The sequence below is a fragment of the Pundamilia nyererei genome, unplaced genomic scaffold (genome assembly GCF_000239375.1).
Source record: "Pundamilia nyererei isolate P.nyererei 1_Seehausen unplaced genomic scaffold, PunNye1.0 scaffold00020, whole genome shotgun sequence".
NCBI lineage: Eukaryota > Metazoa > Chordata > Actinopteri > Cichliformes > Cichlidae > Pundamilia > Pundamilia nyererei.
The window spans coordinates 2434180-2454331 of record NW_005187421.1 but is presented as its reverse complement, the minus strand read 5'-3'; the positions used below and the strand labels follow the sequence as shown (position 1 = coordinate 2454331).

Here is a 20152-nt window from a genome sequence, read left to right as displayed (position 1 = left end):
AAAAAAAAAAGCCAGGGGAAGTATCTTGAATAAGGCATTTCATTCCACTATTGCTTGATTCAAGGTTTGCTCTTGAAACAAGGTGATTCACATTGGGGACAACCGCCGAATGAAATGTTTGCAATCATGGCATCATAAGGCGCTTGGACATTCATGAGATGTGGCGTGTGTTTGTGTCAGGAAGAAGCCAAATCTGAATCAGTGGATATTTTCATTTGGAAGGGAAATGGGTGTATATTCAGACTATTACAAGATCATGTTGCAAAGGTAGAGTCACACTGGCAGCTTTTAAAACAAAATCAGCCCTGCTGCTGGTCTGTGATCCTTTCATCAGTAAAAATAACGGAATGAAAGGCAACTTTTCTAATATTAGTGCTCGATTGCTGCTCACAGTTTGTACTATGATTCTTAGATTTCTCGATTTAGCTCGCTTGTGTGCCTCTGATGCACTGTAGAGACCAACACCGTTAAGCCTCATGTGATTCCCAGTGGGTCATCTCTGTGCTTTTTCCTATAATCGCCATCAAAAGTCTCAGTGTAAAACAAAGCAACTAGATGATACAAAGACTGAGATATAACCAGACACACTCTGCTGATATGCTTCACTCATACCCTGTTATCCGGGGGGGTGGGGGCAAGCATCTGGTAAAATCTGATATTGTGCTGAAAGTGCTAGCTTTTGAATTAAACTGTGATTTTGTTTATGCTTGGGTATGCAAAATGTATTGTGTGTGTGTCTCTGTCTGTTTGTGCATGTGTGCACGTTGGTTCTCCCACCTGAGTCCTCCTCCTAGCTCTTTGATTTAAACCAACAAGTGATTAGCTTTCATATGTGACATAAGATAATACTGGATTCAGAGTTCAAACCCTCAGCAACAGATGGGTCATTTCAGTCCAGGCAGAGAAATTATGGGCTGACTTGATTTCTCTTTTCGGTCCCCCAGAGTGCAATCAAAGAAACAAAACTCAAACAAACCAAAAAAAAATCTAGTGGGAAGTTGAAAATTAAGAGTCAAGTCAACCGTTTCTCTCAGTCTTCAGCATTAGTCTGTTTTGTAGTTTTATTTGTTCTTGGGTTGGGTGTTTTTTTGTTGTTGTTTTTTTTTTTTTTTTTTTTTAGAAAGTAGAAAATGAGAAAGTGCAGATGAAGCTCAACACGTCATGATGCTGTGGTGTCAACAGCAAGGTCTGGGATTTTGTTACTGGTGGCGGCGGTGGGCAGTCTTAAGAAGTCAGTCCTGTTTGTAACAGTAATATTTATGTGGTTTTGTGTGTCTGTGGCTTGGGTGAAGCCCCCCCAAAACCCAGTGCCAGTCAGGGTTCCGCAGTCTTATTTTTTCCAAAGTGCCAGGCATTTTTTTAAATCGTCTTTGACCTTCTCTCCATCTCTTCTTCACAGTATTTTTATCTTTTTTTTTTTTTTTTTTTGCATGCAGGGTCATTCAACCCTCCATGATGCTTTAAGGCGGAGGAGGGAGATGAGCAGAGGAATCCACCAATAAGGAGGGAGAATCAAGTGGAGGAGGCAGGCACGTTATGTCACGGATGAGTCTGTTTGCCTGTCTCTTTAATCCTGTCCACCCTGAACAAGGGGCACTTCAAGTTACTGCAAAAAGATGTCCACTGTTGTCCCTCAAACCGCTGACACCTGTTCATCCTCTGTGGAGAGAGAAACAAAGATAGGCATCGGTTACCTTGAATGAATGCATGAGCTAGAATGTAATAAAGTTGAAGCGTTAATGAGGTCAGCAGTGGCAATGTGTAGAATGAAAACCTGCCTGAGACACCACTCAGGAAGCTTTTACTTAATGTAATGCCAACAATATTACCAAAGAATACCATCATTTTTCTGATCAGCTTTAAGTTTTCGAGGGAAGTTTTCAAAGCTTGACTAAACTTGTTTGATTGGACACAAACACCGCAGTACAACAGTGCTGCTCAGTCATCTGAAGGCAGACTGTGGCGTTTTCGAAATGTAAAGCAATAAAGGATTTTCAAAGCATTTTCTCCAAGTGCATTTGGCATGGTGCTCGGATAGTTTTGCCTGAGATACTGCCCAGATAATTAACAACTTGCTGATGCCAACTCTGCCATGAGCCATGTTAGATTGCATGGCAGATGTCACAGATACATTCACTACTCCAACACTTCACTTTGCTGCAGATGCTGAAACCTCTGACATACGAAGCCAAAAAACAGCTTTAACATTTCCATGTGCTTTATTTAAGCTTCCAGTTGGAAATGTCCTCCACTGGAAATGCACTGCAGTATCTATTTTTAACAGGTTTGAGATGATTTGTTGACATCGGGATTTTTTGTGTATATTAGCGGCAGGAAATTTTTTTTACCGTTTCTCTCACTGTTTTCCTTCCAATGGCCTTCTTTGAGTCATCACTCTCAAAAAGTTGGAAAAATGTTTGTAGTTTTGGTCTGTTTCAGTTCCAGTTCTTGATTTCTTGCATCAAATCATGGATGAAATAAAGGACAGGCAGCTTGTGGGTGGAAAAAGGTTCTAAAATGTCAATTTTGGTAAAATATTTTCATGTTGCGTGTCAAATTTCTTTTTGTGGCTGCTTTTAGTGTGTAAACAAACAGCTGTTTATTAGGCAGGCATACTGAACTACCTAAACTAAAACCTTTTTTCAAGCTTGCACATCAGCCTTTCTTTAAACTAGCCTTTCATGTTAGTCTATACATTTATTACTTAACAAGTGCGCATCTACCCACATTTTGATCTTTCTTCGCTACACCAGACCACTACAACGACACACAGTATGTTCAGAGTCACTGCAGGCGAGTCAGGGGTGTGCTGGTGCAGGTGAATGGAGGTGCATGTTTTCAGGCACTGACTGCATGGGTGAGAGGATCCTAACACCGTGTCTGCTGATGAATGCTGTTTGGACACGGTGTGTGAGAAAGTGAGAGAAGAAGAGCAGAATGCGTGGTGGCAGAGAAGTAGTGAGTCTAATCCAGTAAGTATGACTCATGCATGATGACATATTGCGGGTAAGAGGTGAGGGTCCCACTCCAAATCAAGACTTTCCAGATCAAATTTAATTTCCACTGACTTTTGGAATTTGGAGTGGGACCGGTGCTACTAGTGCTGTGGGGGTTGTATGCATCTCTGCTGACATGCAGGTTCACTGGTGTGGAGGGGGCAACCTGATAAATTAGTTTTTACCTGCCTTGGGGAGTCGGGCCCTGCCTGTTAACCCCCGTACACACACTGTCATGGTCTGGGAGTCTCTGGTGTATGCTGTGCCACTGGCTTCCTCAGAGCGACTAGTTTGGAAGACAAGGACTCACCCTCCTCTTCCTCTTCAGGCTCTTGCTCCTCGGCGGGTGAGCGAGTGCGGTGGAGGCCGCCTGCCCGGTGCTTGGCCCCCTGGTGGGCCTGGTGGGAGTCGGGCGACTGGGTGACCATGCGCGAGCGCTGCAGAGCCGTAGTGTAGTCTGGTGGCCGCCGGCCTGAGTGGGTCGCTGTGGACATGGGAACAGACTGGGCTGAGTGCTGTCCCTCAGCGAGGTCAGAGATGGTCAAGGCAGTGTAGCCGGGGGGAGTCGGGGGAGGCTCACGGTAACGGCCCTCTTTTCGGGCTGAGGGGATACAAAAGAGAGACACGTGATGATGTGTTTTATGAAGCTTTTTTGGCAGCGACAGCAGAAGATGACAAATCAAAAATTAAGGGAAAAAGAGGATGAGATGCAACATTTAAAGATGCTGTCATTAAATGTTACCATCTCAAATCTGGACTGCTCTGCTGCACAGAAGAAAAACAATCCTTCGATAGGATGTAGGATTACCTCATAATTTTGGGATCAATGCCCATTTCATTCTTTTTTTTTTTTGCCAAGAGTTAAATGAGAAGCAATCTGGGAACCCAACAGCTATCCTCTAATGATTTGGCCTGTGGGTTGACTGATATTTGGGCCCCATTCAGCGCAGCCAGTGGACATCGCGGCCAAAATTCTGGACCCGAGTCACTGTTCAGGAATGAACAACAAAACTGTGAAAAGCAAAATGCTAGCTGATGGTTTCCAGATACATTTCCCTCTTGGTCTTTGCAGGGACAACCACAGCCTGCCCAAACATCATTGGTTAAAATGAGCTGGATTACAAACTAAAGCCACAAAGACATTTGTTTGTTTAATCCAATGTTTCTCAAACTGTGGGGCAGGCCGCAGTAATGAGACACTGAGCTGCTGCAGGATGAATGTATAATGTTTAATATTTATATTAGGACATGCCAGGAAAGAATTCAGCACCACTGGAATCTGTACATTATTTTAGGTCTAAAATGTGTTATATAGCAGGTACGTGTAGGTTTCTTTGTGAGGTGCACAAACTTGAGGAGTCTCCTCATGACTGTGAGGTAACAAAGACTTTAGAAAGTCACTACAACCAAGTCAGTAAACAGTCCGACTCATAATGGTGCATAAAAAAACAAAACAAAAACTTAGCAGTCACTCACAAAGGCCGCCTTTATTTCCGACAGTGATGGGTGATGGAGATGGTCGGCCGAGCTGCTTTGCCTCCTCTGACCCGGTGGATGTGATGCTACTTGTTTCTGGGTCGGTGCTGACGTCCTTTCCTCCTCTCCTCTTTATGGTGCCGGTATCCCCCTCGGAGTCCTCCCCCCAGTATGCTGCTGAGGACGAGGAGGAGCTGGCAGATGCCCAGCTCCCCCTTGCCTGTGCTGCCCACAGTGCAGCTGATCCCCCTAATATGGCATCTGGCCCGCCAGGAGGGAGCCCTCCAATGCCGCCTCCACTTCCACCACCGCCAAAGGCCAAAGTTTCCCAACTACGTCCTTGCTGCATCGTCTGGATATTGTCGTGGGAGCCAGAGGAACAGGATGTCCAAGAACCGCGGCCGCTGTCTGCAGCGTCGAGGGAAACACGGTCTCCCTGATCCTGAGTCAGTTCCTCTGAACTGGGTGAGGAGAGTACTGTATGGCCGCCAGCATAAATGCCCCGACAGTCCTGCATTGATGAATATGACCTAGGATATGATGTTTAAAAAAAGAATAAAAGATGACGATGCTTCACCTCAGAAGGGAAAAAAAACAAAACAATGATTCACTTATCAAGTTCTCAGTAATCCTACCCAAGACTGTACTGATCGGGGTCAGTTGTGGCTCTTCGTTCCAGCCTTGATCCTCCAATGTGAGAATCCCCGACTACTCCGGAGTGACGAAGTCTCCTCTCCTCCTGGGCCATGTCGAAAGAGGAGTTACTAACGAGACTGGAGCGAGAGGAGATCTCACTGTGACCAGAGTCTGAGTAGGTGTCTCCCATCCTGTTGTAACCTGGAGGAGCGAGGAAGAAGTGGAAGACGATACATTTATGTACTTGCAGTAGATCAGAATTTACAGTTTTTAATTCATAGTCATTGGTAAAAGTAGCGCGTGATTATGAGGAAAGCATTCAAATTCTAAGAGCTTATCTCTGTTTTTACACAACTTAAACCTGGCTGACTAAATTAAATCCATACAGTATCTGTTTTATAGTATAAATCAACTCTTATTCACGCATCATCTGTCAACTTTAATATCATATTGGGCTCTCATACTCTGAACAATGAGAGCCATCGTGCAGTACATAGCGGCAGCCACTAGGTGGCAATTGTAGCTCACCATGACTGCAGTCTGGAGAGTGGTGTCAGAGGGAGGGAGGATTATTGGCTTACCCTTCTTTGGCGAGCTCTGGGGGGAGGTGGGAGGGGAGGAGAGCTGGGAGGAGGCATTGGACATGGTGTCCTCTGGCTGCCTCCGGTGTCTTTCGCTCCCCTCCTCTGAAAGAGCGAGGATCTTCTTCAGAGACTGCGGGGAACTGGTGCCTGTGGACATTTGCAAAAAGATGAGCAGAATTAACATGAGGAACACTGCCAGTCCCCAAGGGTGCGGGGACGCTAAGCAGCATTGTCTGGGATTTTTTTGCATTTGCTTATTGCCAGCCAGCCTCTTGGTGGCAGCACTGTCACAAAGAAGCTGAATCAGCCATTGTCTGCAAATAAAAAGATGAGGAGGACAAGGTAATAGGAGCATGTACAAGGACAAGGGAACAGAAGATCTATACAGAATGCTGTTCATGCAATCATGCACCATTACTGTATCCACCTGTACGGAAAGCTAAACCAATTAAAAAATAAAAAGATTCACATCCCAAGAATTTTACCTTCATAACTATCCAATGAATGTTCACAATCATAAAGCTTTATTCTAGAATAACACGTATCCTATTCTCTCAATGATGGGAGGGGGAAATACCATTAAACTCAAATGATACTTGAATACTGACGGTTATGTGTAATCTTCATCTTACCGAATGGTGGCAGATCCTTGACTTGCACTTTCTTTCGAGATGGGTAAAGGGCCACAGCGGGGACCTGGAGAGCTTGGTTTCCTTTGGCCAGCTGACCCCTTTGTTGACTCGCAGCTCTGGGCACAACTGGAGAAGTGTCTGGTCGTTTCCCACCTGCATTTTTGGGCACTGAGTAGTGGGAAATAAGTAAGTATTCTGTATAGATATACTTTAAGTTACATTTAATAGGTAATTGTGTTAAAAAGGGCTTAGAAGGAAGAAATTTGCTCTTAAGACTTTTGTATCGATCAAAACTGAGCTGCACGGCTCACAGAGTCTCTCTGACCACTACTCCCCAGTGCAATGACAACAAAGGAGGTTTGGCATCAACAATGAGGAAATTGGCTAAGTAACTCAGATTTTTATTTCATGCCAGTGAGTCCTTGAGGATCTGATTCTGAGCAGTGAAGTATGTGTGAGGGTATGAGTATGTCTCAGGAGAATTGCGCTCAAGCTTCGATCTTTTGTAACTTCACATTTTCCCTATTAAATTCCCCAAACCCCAAAAACTGAAAGAAAGAAGAAAAACTGCAACAAACTCACATGTGCTAATGGAGGGTTCACACTGTAGGGAGAGTGTCTGAAGACTCTCCTCATTCGTTTCCAGGCTGAGGTTGGACAGGTACTGTTTGACCTTCCTAGCCATCTGGGCATCCTCGTAAAGCTTTTTGGCGTTTAGGAAGGAACTGCGTCGCACCCGCTTCTTGTGCCCACCTGTCTGTGTGACGTCAAGCACGGCGGCGTTGGCGCTACCCTGACTTAGCGACCTGCTTGTGCACATGAACATAGAGAGGAACAGAGACGCACAAACAAGAAGACAAAAAAAAGGTGTGGCTTCAGACTGTAAATGACTTGATTTTGAAGTAAAACTGTATATTTGACACTATGAGGCTACATAGGGAGCGTGGTATTTAAAACTCGAACATGCAGAGACCAGCTTTAGTCATTTCTCCCAACTCCAAAACATTCCAGACATTCCAGACGGCAGAGGGAGAGGTTGAGCGATGACGGCTGCAGTCAAACAACAGGGCAGTAGAAAGAGGGGCTAGTGTAGTGCAGTCATAGTTTACATTTCTGTGGTTTGAGTCAGAGCTGGTAGTAGTAGTAGTAGTAAAAGCATGTTTTTTTGCACATGGTCTCAGCCAAACAGCACCCTGGCAGTCGCCTGTGGTGTTAGTCAATGAGAAGCCACATTTGTTCTCGATGGTGGAAACAAATTTATCACGTTTCAATAAAAATTTTCAAGTAGTACCTTATAACAACAACAAACCACATTTTAGAGATATTATTACGAGACAACAATCTCACAGCTACAAGGCGTGGATGTTGTATTTACGAGATTAAGGTGCCAATCATGAGCTGCAGATGTCAAACTGCTTTCTTTTGTTTTTGAGTGAATGAAATGTAAATCTGCATGTTTCCCATTAAATGTTGGCTGTGCACAATGGTGTCCCATTTGACCACAAGAATGTAAAGCATGTTGCAGAGTATTTCAGTTCCAGAATCTCTGGCTGTTTGGAGCTTTGATAAGCAGATCGACCATCAAAGACAGGCAAAACTTTAAAACAGAAGCTGCATGCATTATGTTGGGAAACAACATATCAGAAAAAGGTCGCATTTGCTACTTGGAAGCTGGATATAATCCTTTTATTTGTCACGCGTGTGTTTATCTCATGTCGTAAACAGTATTCCAATTATTCCCATTATTTACTGATTCTCAAATAATTCACTATAACCTCATGTTGGCATATGTGACCTTTGTTCCACTGAATATCCATAGGTTAGCATCAAGCAAAGTTAGAAGGATTTAACTCAAAACGGATTTAACTCAAAAAAGCAGGCAAATCTGCAGGGAAAAAAAAGGGTGCATGGTGCAGAGAGGGCAAAGGTTGTAGGGTCACCAAACTTACCCTAAACTTCTCCATTTCTTCTTCCTAGAGGGTGTGTGCCATGAGCAGAGAAGCATGGAGGGCAAAGGGTGGATGAGTTGAAAGAGAGAGAGGAGACAAAGCTTAGGACAGGAAAGACCACCAAGATCACCAAAGAGAAGCAATTTCACCAACAGACCCACATGAAAGTCAGCAGAAAGGAAATCAAATGGTAACACTTGACTAAGAGGAGACATGATTAGACAAAGAGACTTTCACAGAAGCACTGAGCACATCTTATGCCAACAATGTGTACAAGGAAACAGTTGCTAGACGAAGCAGTTGTCAAAGAGAACAGCTGCTTAAAGGAAAAGCGTGAGGCAGGAATTGGACTCAATCTACGTGAACCGGCTAACCCCACAGAGCTGGTTAGTCAGCGTAGTGCCGGCTGGTCCTACAGGGAGAGTGAAGGGTCCTTAAGAATCTAAAGATCAGACTTTGTTTCCTAAATATCTTACCTTGTTCGGAACATAAGGGCTGGGTCCATGTTGACAGACGCCATGCGACCAACATGGCGAATTTCTTTGGCAATCATCCGCAGTTTTTCAAAGTTCACCAGGCCGTCCACTTTAGAGTCATTGCCTGAAAAAGCCAAAGAAAAAAAAAAGATCAATTACAGAGTTTAAAAACTACAGCAAGTGACAGAGAACTACGGCGATAAATATGGCTAACCGTGAAGCATTTTTACCCCTTGAAACAATTAGATTCTGTTTGTGGTTACTGCATTTATACAGCAAATCAACACAATTTGTTTTGAGATCACTGGTGGTCTGTACATAAAGAAGTTGGTCAGAGAGGTAAACTTAAAGTTATGGATAATTCCATGTATAGCAGATGATAGGAAAGCTAACTGCAATATTTAAAGAACCACACTGAAACCAAGAAGCAGTTACCTACTTATAGTTGGCTTTCACATTGAGAAAAGCTTACATGATAAACAGCCAGTTGTCCTGTTTTTCAATAACAATACACACTTTTTAAGATTAGAAATATATATAGTATATAAATGGGTTGTATGTGTGTGCATGCCTGGGTGTTCGACTTTGCAAAATGGATTGTTATTTAGTTTGCTTTTAAATGATAGGTGATAATGCAAAAGTGTTTGCCTGCAAACCGATAGTAAGAATAGTTTTTTGTTTTGTGTATGATTGAGCGCTAGTGTGCACTGCTCTTGAATCTGATGCAGTGCAGTGGTGATTAAACTCTGTGGGCCTGTGTGCATATTGGCAGTTTTTGAATAGATTTTGAGCTGGAAACTATCAGCAGTATCTGGCAACACTGACTCTTTTCAGAAAAATTGTGCAGAATCTGCAGCTGTGTGTGTTGTGTAGTGTCTAATATAGTAATGTTTACTGAGTGAAAGATCTGAGCTAAACAGATATAAAATAATGTAAAAACACTAGAGTAAATCTGCCACACAGGAACTTTGCAAAAATACTGCCAATCACAAAAAATTGAATCCATAATTATTTTATAAAGTCGGTCGTTTCATTTTGTTTTACCTTCATGTAGAAAGGTGAGGTCCTTCTTGATGACAGGGAACAGGGGGATGATTGGTGGCTGGAGGTTTTGATTGCTGAGGACATTCCTGTACTTGGCCATGTTTCTTGAAGGGTCGAAGAGGTCCTGCAGGTCCCCGAACAGTTTCTCATATTTGCTTGGCAACTTCTCCCATGTGCCTCTTAGTCTGGAGACTGGAGCCAGGTTCAGACCACTATAGGGAAAGCCGTGGCAGTGAATATATAATCAGTACAACAATTTGTACAGACATCACAACACAGAAGAACTTCTCTATATTAATATGACTTAAAAATATGACCCAAAATGTAAAAGAAATCAGTTTATTGCACATTCATTGTCCCACCTGATGATTGCGAACATGGAGCTAAAGTTCTTGCACTCGCGACAGTGCAGGGCTATCTTGATGAAGTGCTTGATGATCTTCATGCGTTTTAGCTGGTTCGGTTCCCGCGTAACCTCAGTGGCCACCCAGAAGGTCTCGTGGTTAATTGCCTCCTCGAAGCGCTTGAGGCTGACAGAGCCGGTCTTTGAGCGCAGCTTGAAAAGGTCATCGATGTATTCGGTGGGCTCGATGGCGCAGAAAAGTTCAAAGGCCCGCATGGAGAGTTGCGTGGCCACCTCCACGGTGCTGAGCTGTAACAAAGAAATCTGTCCTTCTCGAAGGAGGTCCTGGGCATCCTCATCGGAACATAACGTCTCTGTCTCCATGTTGCTCTTTAAGTAGTATCTGATGGAGGAAGATGGATTGCAAAATACTGGTTAAACATTTGCCATTTTTTCTCTATGAGAATTTTCTGCTAGGACTGTAAAAAGCTTAGGATTTTTTTAATGCTGTTGATAAAACATTGAGTTTTAATCCACTGGGATCTTGAAAAGATGAACTGAGGTCAATCACTCCATCCCAATTCATTCTTATTTATCCTTTCTTTAATAAGGATGGTTTCTTGGATTTAAGATGTTTTGTCCTACTTAAACGGCAATAAAAACTATACTGCACATCACCATCCATGTAAAGGAGACAAGCAAGGAATGGTGGAACTGGCCTTTTCAAACCCGTCTTTATTCCTACTCTTTATGTACTTTTGATGTTGCAGTTTGAACATCAAGATAAAGAAGTCATTACCTGCCGCTCAGCTGAATCCTGTCGGCTAGCTTAGAAAGCTGATCCGGTAACCGTCTCTGCTTGATGACGCCCTCAGGTGTGACAGACACCTCGCACAGCGAATAAGCCTCCGGTGCAGCAGTCAGGGCGAACTCCCTGATAGCCTGGGCCACCACTTCTTTAGCGGTTGTGTCCTTCCCGATCATAATATACCGAGACTGCTGGTCCGCCTTGAAGACTCGCAACACCTGGTCTGACATATCTGGGAGAGACAAACAATGGTAATTGTGGTATATGTTACCATCAGTCTCCTGAAATCTGAAGAGCTTGAATCAGATTAAGAAACAGTGATTGATTAACTGATTGACTGTCAAGCTTTATCAAGAGCTTATCACCAATCCCACGCCCGCAAAAGCCACACCAGCATCTTGCAGATCAGATAAATCTCCATGAAAACATACGAGCCCAGAGGAAATATAAAATTGCACTGCTGTTTTACTGAATTAGCTTTGTACTACTATGACTCCAGATTAAGCGACTGCACTCTAACAGATTAATGTCTATAAGTCTGACATAAAGGTTGAAAGCACTGCCAAAGATATGATTTTTCCAGGAGAAGCAGAATCACAAGGAGAGACTATACTTACTCATTATCAATGGGACTGAAAGGATATAAACAACATAATGGACAGAAGTTAATATAAAGGCCATATTACTGCATTTTTCTTGTTTATTTTGTGCTATGCGTGAGCAGTGGAGGAACAACTGTTTAGGTAGCTATTTTATTATGTTTAGTCATCTGACGCTATTTGAGTGAGCGGTTCTTTGTTTGTTCCGCACAAATGACATAATGGCAGAGTATTTTTGAACATTCTAAATGTGTTGATGCCACAAACTTCCCGAGCTCCATGTAGTGGTTAAATACACACCAGGCTGGTTGTTGAAGTCGAGGATGCGGTGGTGTGACTGCAGGAGGTCTGGGTTTGACGACGAGAGGTTTCCGCTGACTGGCAGAGCTGGTGGGATCTGTTTGGACTGCTTCATTCCCACTATGCTGTCATCCTGTGATTGGCCCACGCAAACGTCGCTATGGAAACGAGAGGGCGAGCAGAGGGGAGTCTGTTATAGATAGCAGTTCTGTCAACAACAGGCAGAGGGCGATATTTGTGTTTGGAAGAGAAGGAGGATGGAAACACATTTGGCTGTGCAGTCCATATGATGTATTCCACGTTAATTATCCTGAAGTTTCACAGCAGTGAAAGCAAAGGTTATATATGGCTCAGCTAAAAGACGTTTTCAATGGTGCCCTGTGGGAAATGGACACCTGCTCTCATTAGGAACTAAATTTATATGAACAAATACCTTTTCTTTCTTATCTGCGGCATTTCAAAGTAATTCTGATTCAGCCTTGCAGTTGATTGGCAGACTGATAAAAATGCAGGTGCACGTTGCATAACCGTTCAGAGCAACATGTCAAAGTGTCAGGAAAAATCAGAAACGAAGTTTCTGCATCTAATCAGCTCCAATCAGGAGGCTTTGATTTCCTATTGATATTAAAATCACAGAGTTCAGAGTCTACTGAATATAAATGCTGCACAGAGTCCTAAATATTTATTTCTCACTGAAATCTAGACATGCAAAGCTGCTTTTATTGGTAATTAAGTCGTGACAGTTAAAAGTAATGAGGTCTTCTTACTTGTATGGTTTAGGGGGCAGGATGCTGGTGAGCGTCTTATCAAAGATTTTCTTCAGCTTGTTGCGTCCTCCCACTGTGTTGGTCTTTGCTTTCTTGCTGACCTTTTCCAGACTCATCACCTGCTCCACATCCACCGCCAGGTCGGGGATCGAGTAGCGACTGGCCTTCTTAATGTCCCCAATCTTTGGAAGGTGGGGTGCCCCATTCTTTCGATCATGTTCCTCCTCACAATCCAAATCATGGTCGTGTTCTGGCCTTGTTAGCAGCTCTTTAAACACTAGACAGGTGTTAATGTAAAAGGAAAGAAAAGGGTCATTAAAGACACTGTAGTATTCCTACATCTACTCTCAGATCTTAACCTTTTTATTAGTTTATCCACATGCTTTTTGTTCAGTAATAAGCTTTAACATTTGGACAAGTCAACAAAAACAAGTCTGTTGTTTTTGGGTTAGGGTTAGGGTTGACATAACTATAACTCTCTCTCTAATCGTCATAGGATCACCAGTGATTTGGTGGATGTTGACAAGATATCATAACTTATAATATGCTTTACCTAAAAGGTTTGTCTTCACAGTTATGGACAAATGGGTGTTGTTCTTCAGAATCTCATTAGCTTTGCTGAGCTGGACATTCTCAAAATTCTGTCCATTGACCTCCAAGATCTGCAGGAAAGACGAAGAAAGCCATGAGCACAATTTTAAGCAACTTAAAGGGTTATACATCTGATCGAGAACAGACTGAGGAAAAACAATAGAGCTGATGATGTCAATAGCGTCCTCTTTTTCTAACCCATAAAGAAACACAAAAATTATGTTGTGGCTCCAAAACTGGGACCTTGACATTTTGCATTCTTTTGTTGACAACAAGAAGAGCAAAAATAATGAATTGAACACACTGCCAGCTCTTTGTTAGAAAAAGAATCATGTCTAAATTAGCACCTTATGCATAATTATTAAAAATCCAACCTCCTGCTGTGTTTGATGATCATATCTGGCCCATGGATTTAAAACACAAGAACATCCTTTGACCACAGAGTGCCTTTTAAATTCTGACAGAACTCCAGCACAGGAAGTACTAAAACTCATCTGTTATCACCACATCAGGCCAATTTGCAGGCCGCGTTATATCACTGCAAATATTAATCTCTGAACTATGCAGTTTAACTAGATAATAAAGAGGCCCTAAACTCCCAAGCTCATGCATGTTCTACAGGATATAAATATCATCAACATATGGTTTTGACATTAATAGGACTCTTCCTTTTCATTTCCAAATAGCCCCGTCTTTGTCTTCATAACCTGACCATTGTATAGGTGCCGGATATTTGCATTTAAATGCGATCATCTAACTGAGCTGCCACTTCCTCTTTGGCAGAAGAGGAAGTCACCTTTAACCGTAATGGACACACAGGCCATCATCTGCTCTTGTGAGGCCAGTAAATGCTTACTTTTTCAAAGTCAAACTACTCTTTTCGGATCAGGAGTGATTAGCGAGTTCACTACTGAGAAGATGATAAAAACCAATAAGATTAATACTAAAGCTCTGAAAGAGCAGATACTGGGTGAATGATGACATTAACTACAGCTGTATAAAAAAGAAAGTATGAAGAATATATGAGAGAGAGAATGTTTCCTTATGGATGTCAGTTTCTCTGCTTCCTTTTGAGGAAACAGCTGCAGGGGATGTTTGGAGTCAAGAGGGCTTAACTCGCATCCAGACGCTCTCAAGATGGTTTCAAGGATTAAGGGACTTTGCTTAACGCCCTAAGGACTGCAGAGTGTGAAAATAGTTGAGCAGTCAAGTTGTGAGGAAAAAAAGCCAACACAGGGTGCCCAGAGCTACTGGCAAGTTCAATTTGAGACTTTCAAAAGAGGCCTTTTAATGCTAGTTAGAGCAAAATGTAAAACCAATTTCACAACAAAAATTTACTTAAACAGGAAAATTGAAGTGTTAGTCTGCACAGCTGTAGCCTACAGAGAAAAAGCGTTCTGCAACTAAATGAGCTTTGAATAAAAGCGGCACTACCAAGAAATGTTCTGCTCAAAATTTAAAGTGTATGATGTTGGTGACGTTAGAAGAGGGAGAGAACCAACTCACTTGATCTCCACGCTTAAGGCCAGCTTCTGCTGCTTTGCTTCCAGGCTCCACAGCATCGATGAAGATGCGGAAACCTTTCTCCTGACCTCCGAGAAGGCTGAATGCCAGTGGAGAGTCCCTGGACGGCTTGGTTAGTGTCACCAGCCGTGGCTTGGCTTTAGCAGCACATGCTATGTTTAACAGTCTTAGGTGCCCACACATTTTCTTAAAGAAACACAACGAGGACAATGAATTAGAAATCTGAATTAAACATTTTTTCCACATTTCTTTATATTTTACACTTACTTCTTTTTCCAGATTGTTTTCAAACTCTTCCAGAAAGCGAGTCATGGCAGGGTCACCTTCAAAGTCATTGAAGTGATTGTTTACCCACAGCAAGACTACCCGTGTAACCTGGAGAGATCACATGATCGACATGCACACACTCAGTCATGTCCAAAGATTTCATGAGGAATGAGTGTAGAACTGTTTATACTCTAAACCTACTGACAACTAATTAAATACAAGTTCAAAAGTCAAGTATGTCTGAGGATTTTATGAATGTGAATCCAACATGTCTGAAGAACATTCAAGTCTTTCCGAATTCTGTGAAACAAGATAAATTTACACCACGTCTGTGAGTAAATGGACAAAGTCTGGCTGCCTAAAGTGTATCTGAACAGATATACCAGAGTCCTGCTGATCATACCTTGTCCCTGAGACTTGGGTCGTGGAACCACTCCAGGAGCTTCTTTCCCACGACCATGGGGCTTGAGAGGAAGGTCCTGTAGGTCAACAGGAAGTCCTCGATGTATGTAGGGTCCACCACTGAGTGCTCCTCTACGAGGTGCATGGTGAGACGCTCCGGTGTGCCCTGATGTTTAACAGAAAGACATTACAAGTGAGTGGCAGATCCTTAAGATGACTGCAACTGCAACTGAAATGCTAGCCTGCTTTACTCTATATGGAACCATGTACTAGATGGAACTCCTGCTTTATTAAAAAGCCTTAAAACTAGCATCAAGTACATACGGCTCACTGGGTTTACTGAGGTCATAAATCAAGTGTGAAATAAGGCCATCTTCTAATGGACTTCTTTTTTTGAGATTATGGGGTTTAAAGAAGCGTAGATTAATTGATTTTTAATGGTTACCTTGATGACAATGTGCCCTTTCCTGGTGCCGGTGCGGTCGAGTTCACGGTGTTCCTTCACCATAACAATTTCTCCTTCCTCCTCAACCTTCTGCATGTTCTTCTCCACCTGGTTGAGGATGCAGCAGTAGTCCTGCTGGGCTATACACACAAACTGGACACAACAGAGAAACTCAAATTAGTGGGTGACTGAAAGAAACTTGTAAGTTTACATTAATTATATATGCTTAATAGTAGTCAAACACAATAACTGGAAGATAAAGTGTTAAAGTAATATAACCTATAACATCTGATGGCATAGCAACCAAATGAATATATAAAAATAAGATAATGGGAACAATTTTTTACACCCCAGCCACCAACTTTAGCTCAGAGTTAGAAGAAAACCTTATGATCTTCCTCTTTTCATGAGCTGGCCTATTTTCTTTCATAATAGCTGCTCCACACGTTTAAAAGGATGCTATTGCCTGCAGCAACTTTAGGTGTCACGAGTGCAAACACTTTCAGCACAAGTGGGTCACAGTGGGATTTAAAAACTGAACATGGCAGGGTTTGTACCCATGTTTGTCACATGGAAATGATGCAGAAGAAACTGACCTGTAAACCCAGGCAATACATTTGACCAACACCTAGAGCAGGAGTACTTAAAGTGAGGCTCTTACCTGGCAGTCGTCTACTTTGGTCTTCATGACACCTTTCATGTATTCTTTCTCCATGGTTGGTGACACCCCAAAACTATTTCCCATGCACAGGATTTCTGTCCGGCTGTCAGGGTACGTCACCTCCACCGAACCGTTCAGGATCACCGACCATGAGTCCAGCTGGAGCCATAAAAACAATCACAGAGGTCAGATCAAAAATAAAGAAAGAAAAAAGAAAGAAAGAAAACAAAAAACTAATACACTAACAGCTTCACACATCAGATTAACTTCAGTATAGTAACATTCCCAACAGCTGGTGTCCTTTAATGAGTCAAAGTTATTTATCAAAAAGAACCATATGTAGCGACTACAAGGGGACTGTTGCACTAACAGATGGTTTATTAATTTCCTCAGAGGAATACAGCAAAAGCAAGAGGCTGTTGGTGCTGCCCAGGAAAAAAACAAGACTTAAGTAAGAAAAAAGGAGTTTCAAAGTATTATTAGTAGGGGCACATTTAGGTTTAATAACAATAATAAGAGTATTTTCAGGATTTTCTGAAAAGCTGCCATTGTGGTTTCCTTAACCCTGACAGCAACAATGCACTCAATGAACCTTAAATTATTTATGACTGGACATTTACTAATGTGGCTAGCCTTAAAGGCATCCTATTGTATGGATGTATTACGGCGAAAAAAGCAAACTGCCACTGAAACAGCGTCCTGAACAGAGAGATGAAACAACTGAGGCCTGCTTTGGGCGCCTAAAGGATCCTAGAAAGACCCGTCGATAAGCAATGCCCACTATTCAAGTTTAATAGAGCAGAAAAAAATATCAAATGGACGAAGAAAGATTCATTGGTGTGAAGAGGTGAGACTAAGGTTCAGTACCCACACACATGCACGCACGCACACATATATGAATTAAATTGAACAATCACAAGACAGGATTTACGTGTGCATGAGTATGCACCAACACACACCTCTTCTCCATCATTGAGAACGATGGTGCCGGCGCGTTCGACCACAGCGAAAACCATGACAGCGCAGAGTTCCCTCCTCACTGACATGGTCATGTTGGCAAATGCTGGCAGTTGATGCATGAACTCCAGTAATTGCTCTGCGAGAGGAACAAAGGAGAGACAGCAGAGGAGTTTAGGAAAGGCATCAAAGAGACACTTGGAGGAGAGAAAGAGGGCGGGCAGCGTAGCGTGCACCTGGCACGCTACGCTGCACTGCCCTCAATCCAGCATTAAAATGGATCATCACCACAATTATATCAAGCCAACGGAGAAATCATTATGTGGACAAGACAAAGCCAAATATCAATTCTATTGATAAAAACTTTAAGGCAAGCGAGGAAAACTGCTGACAATTCACTCAACGACCTCTGTGCGACTTAAGGGAGTTATTGAAGACAATGAACCAGAAGTGAAATCATAGTGGGTGTGAGGTCAGGGAGGATCAGGCTTACAGCCAACTGTCCTCACACATCTCCATCCAGCCATGAACAGACATGTACATCCTTCACAATGTGCTTTTAACAGATCTTAATGTGAATATTTTATTGTTAGCATAAAGTAATCAATTAAATTTGTCTTCTAATATTCAATGTTTTCAACCTTTACATTTGCAAAGGTTTTAATTAACTTAAATAGTTTTGTGGTTCTTACAATATAACCCGGCAGAAACCCCCCCACATCTATATGCATAAACAAAAACAGGTTCCAAATGTCATATGATGGCTAGTATGACTGGCATTATGAAACAACAGATGAAAGAGGATGTAATATAGAATCATGTGGGAGAAAACCAAAAAGAAAACATTTTCCCATGACTCCATGCAGGCCTGTGAAAAACTAAGCACACCCCATGAGTCAGTAGCTTGTAGAACTGCTTTCAGCAGCAGTAACTTGAAGTCATCCTTTTCTGCAGGACTACCAGTCTCTCAAGACATTGTGGAGGAATTTTGGCCCACTCTTCTTCACAACATTTCTTTAGTTCATCGAGGTTTGTTGGCTTCTGTTTATGCACAGCTTTTGTAGCCTAACCTAAGATGTGCTGCTATGCTTTTGTTGCAACGAGAGGTTTTCCCCTCGTAACAAACAATCCATACTTGTAAGTCTTTTTGTATTTTTACTATCACAAACTTTAGTTTTCTTATGTTAACTGTGGCCTGTATAGTCTGAGATGCAGTGCTTGGGATTCATTTATAATTCTTCAAAGTTTCACTTAGCACATTCTGACCTTCGGGTGAATTTGCAGAGACGTTCATTCCTTGGAAAATTGTGTTGGTCGGTGTCCTCCAGACCACCAAACGACCTAAATTTCTGCTTTTCCAGAGGTGCTCACACTTGCTGATGATCAGTCAATCAAGTGCCTCTGATTAGCAGCACCTGGCTGCTAATTACACCCCCACCTTTTTTTCCTGGACTCTATACAGACCTTTGAAAATTTTTCTCACTACTGTAGACCAAAAAACTCTAAATTTCATGATGACGATTGGAAAACAATGAATTCTGAATTTGGTGCAAATGTATAGTTTCTCATTATTGAATATGTGATTGGATGCAGTGCTAGATGCCCATGCTAGGTTTAATACAAGGTGCAGGACTTTCTGCAGCACACCTACACTGATGCTCACAGAAAGAAAACACACCTCTATACGCCATCTACCAACCAGCAGCAGTGTGGTGTACTGGTTGACCTGGGCTTGGCATGGCAACAGCGTCGTGTGAGAAGCTGCGGAAGCACTAAAAGTTTAATGCGCAGGGAGAGGTGAGGCGAGAGGATGTGCCAGCGTGACCTAGAAAAGCCTGCTGGCAAGGGGAGGGGGTACAGCAGGGAGATAAGTGAAGTGGGGGAGGGGTTGGCACTTGTTCTTACTCTCTCGCAGTCCACCAATGTATCATCCTCCCCAAGTCCACATCTGCCGCTAAGCTGAGTGTGCACACTTTTTTTTTTTTTTTAAACAATGCCTATCATTTTCATTTGAGAAGAATCGTAGCCTTAAGAGTTATGATACTGCAAGCCTGATGGGGCTTTGAGAATTACTCGAAAGCCTCGATCATGAGAGAAGCACAGACTTGAGATAAATGTAAATTTATGGCGACGATTTAAATAAGAAAGCAGGGAGTGGCTTTTTATAAAGCATAAATTAATCTAAAAATGGGACAATGGGGCTTCTGTTTAAATTGGTATTTTTCACACCATTCTCTAAAGATCTCTTCAAATATAGAACTCTCAGGCATGCACAAGAATAGGCAGGATATTTTTTTCACAATGAACACTGCACGGTTGAATATTTACACTAGTGCTATTGATCAGAATAGTCATGAAGAGCCAAGTAAATTCAATCCCTAGTTGGGTGCTCACCTATGTCATCGTCGGTCCTGTCCATGGGGTCCTTCTCCAGACAGTCCCGCACAATGTCCCGGCTCATGAGGGGGTCGGACGCTCGCTCGATGTCCTCTTCATCGTCGTCCTCCTCAGAGTCCACAGCGGTCTCTGGCAGGCCACTCAGGTCCATGTCACCTGGTTCGTTTTCTGTGGCCTAGAAAGAAACAACAGGTAAGCCATGAGTCAATGATAAACACGAGCAGGGACTCTGCGGCTCGGTGCAACATCAGCAATCCCGCCACCACAAGGCCAAACGCGTTCATCTATCCAGCTCCTT

The 20152-nt window shown here is 42.7% G+C and overlaps 1 protein-coding gene across 3 annotated transcripts in view; it reads right to left on the bottom strand.

Annotated features, from left to right (window-relative positions):
• Nucleotides 1-1409: 1409 nt before the first annotated feature.
• Nucleotides 1410-20152, bottom strand: part of rapgef2b (Rap guanine nucleotide exchange factor 2b) — a 54709-nt gene continuing 35966 nt past the window's right edge. For 2 of the 3 annotated variants that reach the window (XM_013909166.1, XM_013909168.1), the window contains 22 exons: nucleotides 19852-20029; nucleotides 17460-17596; nucleotides 16501-16659; nucleotides 15840-15992; nucleotides 15396-15560; nucleotides 14993-15100; nucleotides 14708-14911; nucleotides 13164-13272; nucleotides 12611-12887; nucleotides 11844-12001; nucleotides 10936-11176; nucleotides 10156-10539; nucleotides 9794-10005; nucleotides 8750-8873; nucleotides 8274-8297; nucleotides 6907-7130; nucleotides 6325-6492; nucleotides 5690-5839; nucleotides 5108-5309; nucleotides 4473-5002; nucleotides 3182-3597; nucleotides 1410-1659 (listed from right to left, as the gene is read on the bottom strand). In XM_013909166.1, coding sequence (XP_013764620.1) covers nucleotides 3230-3597; nucleotides 4473-5002; nucleotides 5108-5309; nucleotides 5690-5839; nucleotides 6325-6492; nucleotides 6907-7130; nucleotides 8274-8297; nucleotides 8750-8873; nucleotides 9794-10005; nucleotides 10156-10539; nucleotides 10936-11176; nucleotides 11844-12001; nucleotides 12611-12887; nucleotides 13164-13272; nucleotides 14708-14911; nucleotides 14993-15100; nucleotides 15396-15560; nucleotides 15840-15992; nucleotides 16501-16659; nucleotides 17460-17596; nucleotides 19852-20029 — 4275 coding nt within the window. In that variant the 3' untranslated portion in view covers nucleotides 1410-1659; nucleotides 3182-3229. Of the gene's footprint in view, nucleotides 1660-3181; nucleotides 3598-4472; nucleotides 5003-5107; nucleotides 5310-5689; nucleotides 5840-6324; nucleotides 6493-6906; nucleotides 7134-8273; nucleotides 8298-8749; nucleotides 8874-9793; nucleotides 10006-10155; nucleotides 10540-10935; nucleotides 11177-11561; nucleotides 11577-11843; nucleotides 12002-12610; nucleotides 12888-13163; nucleotides 13273-14707; nucleotides 14912-14992; nucleotides 15101-15395; nucleotides 15561-15839; nucleotides 15993-16500; nucleotides 16660-17459; nucleotides 17597-19851; nucleotides 20030-20152 lie in introns of all 3 variants that reach the window. The other variant, XM_013909167.1, reaches the window with a different exon arrangement.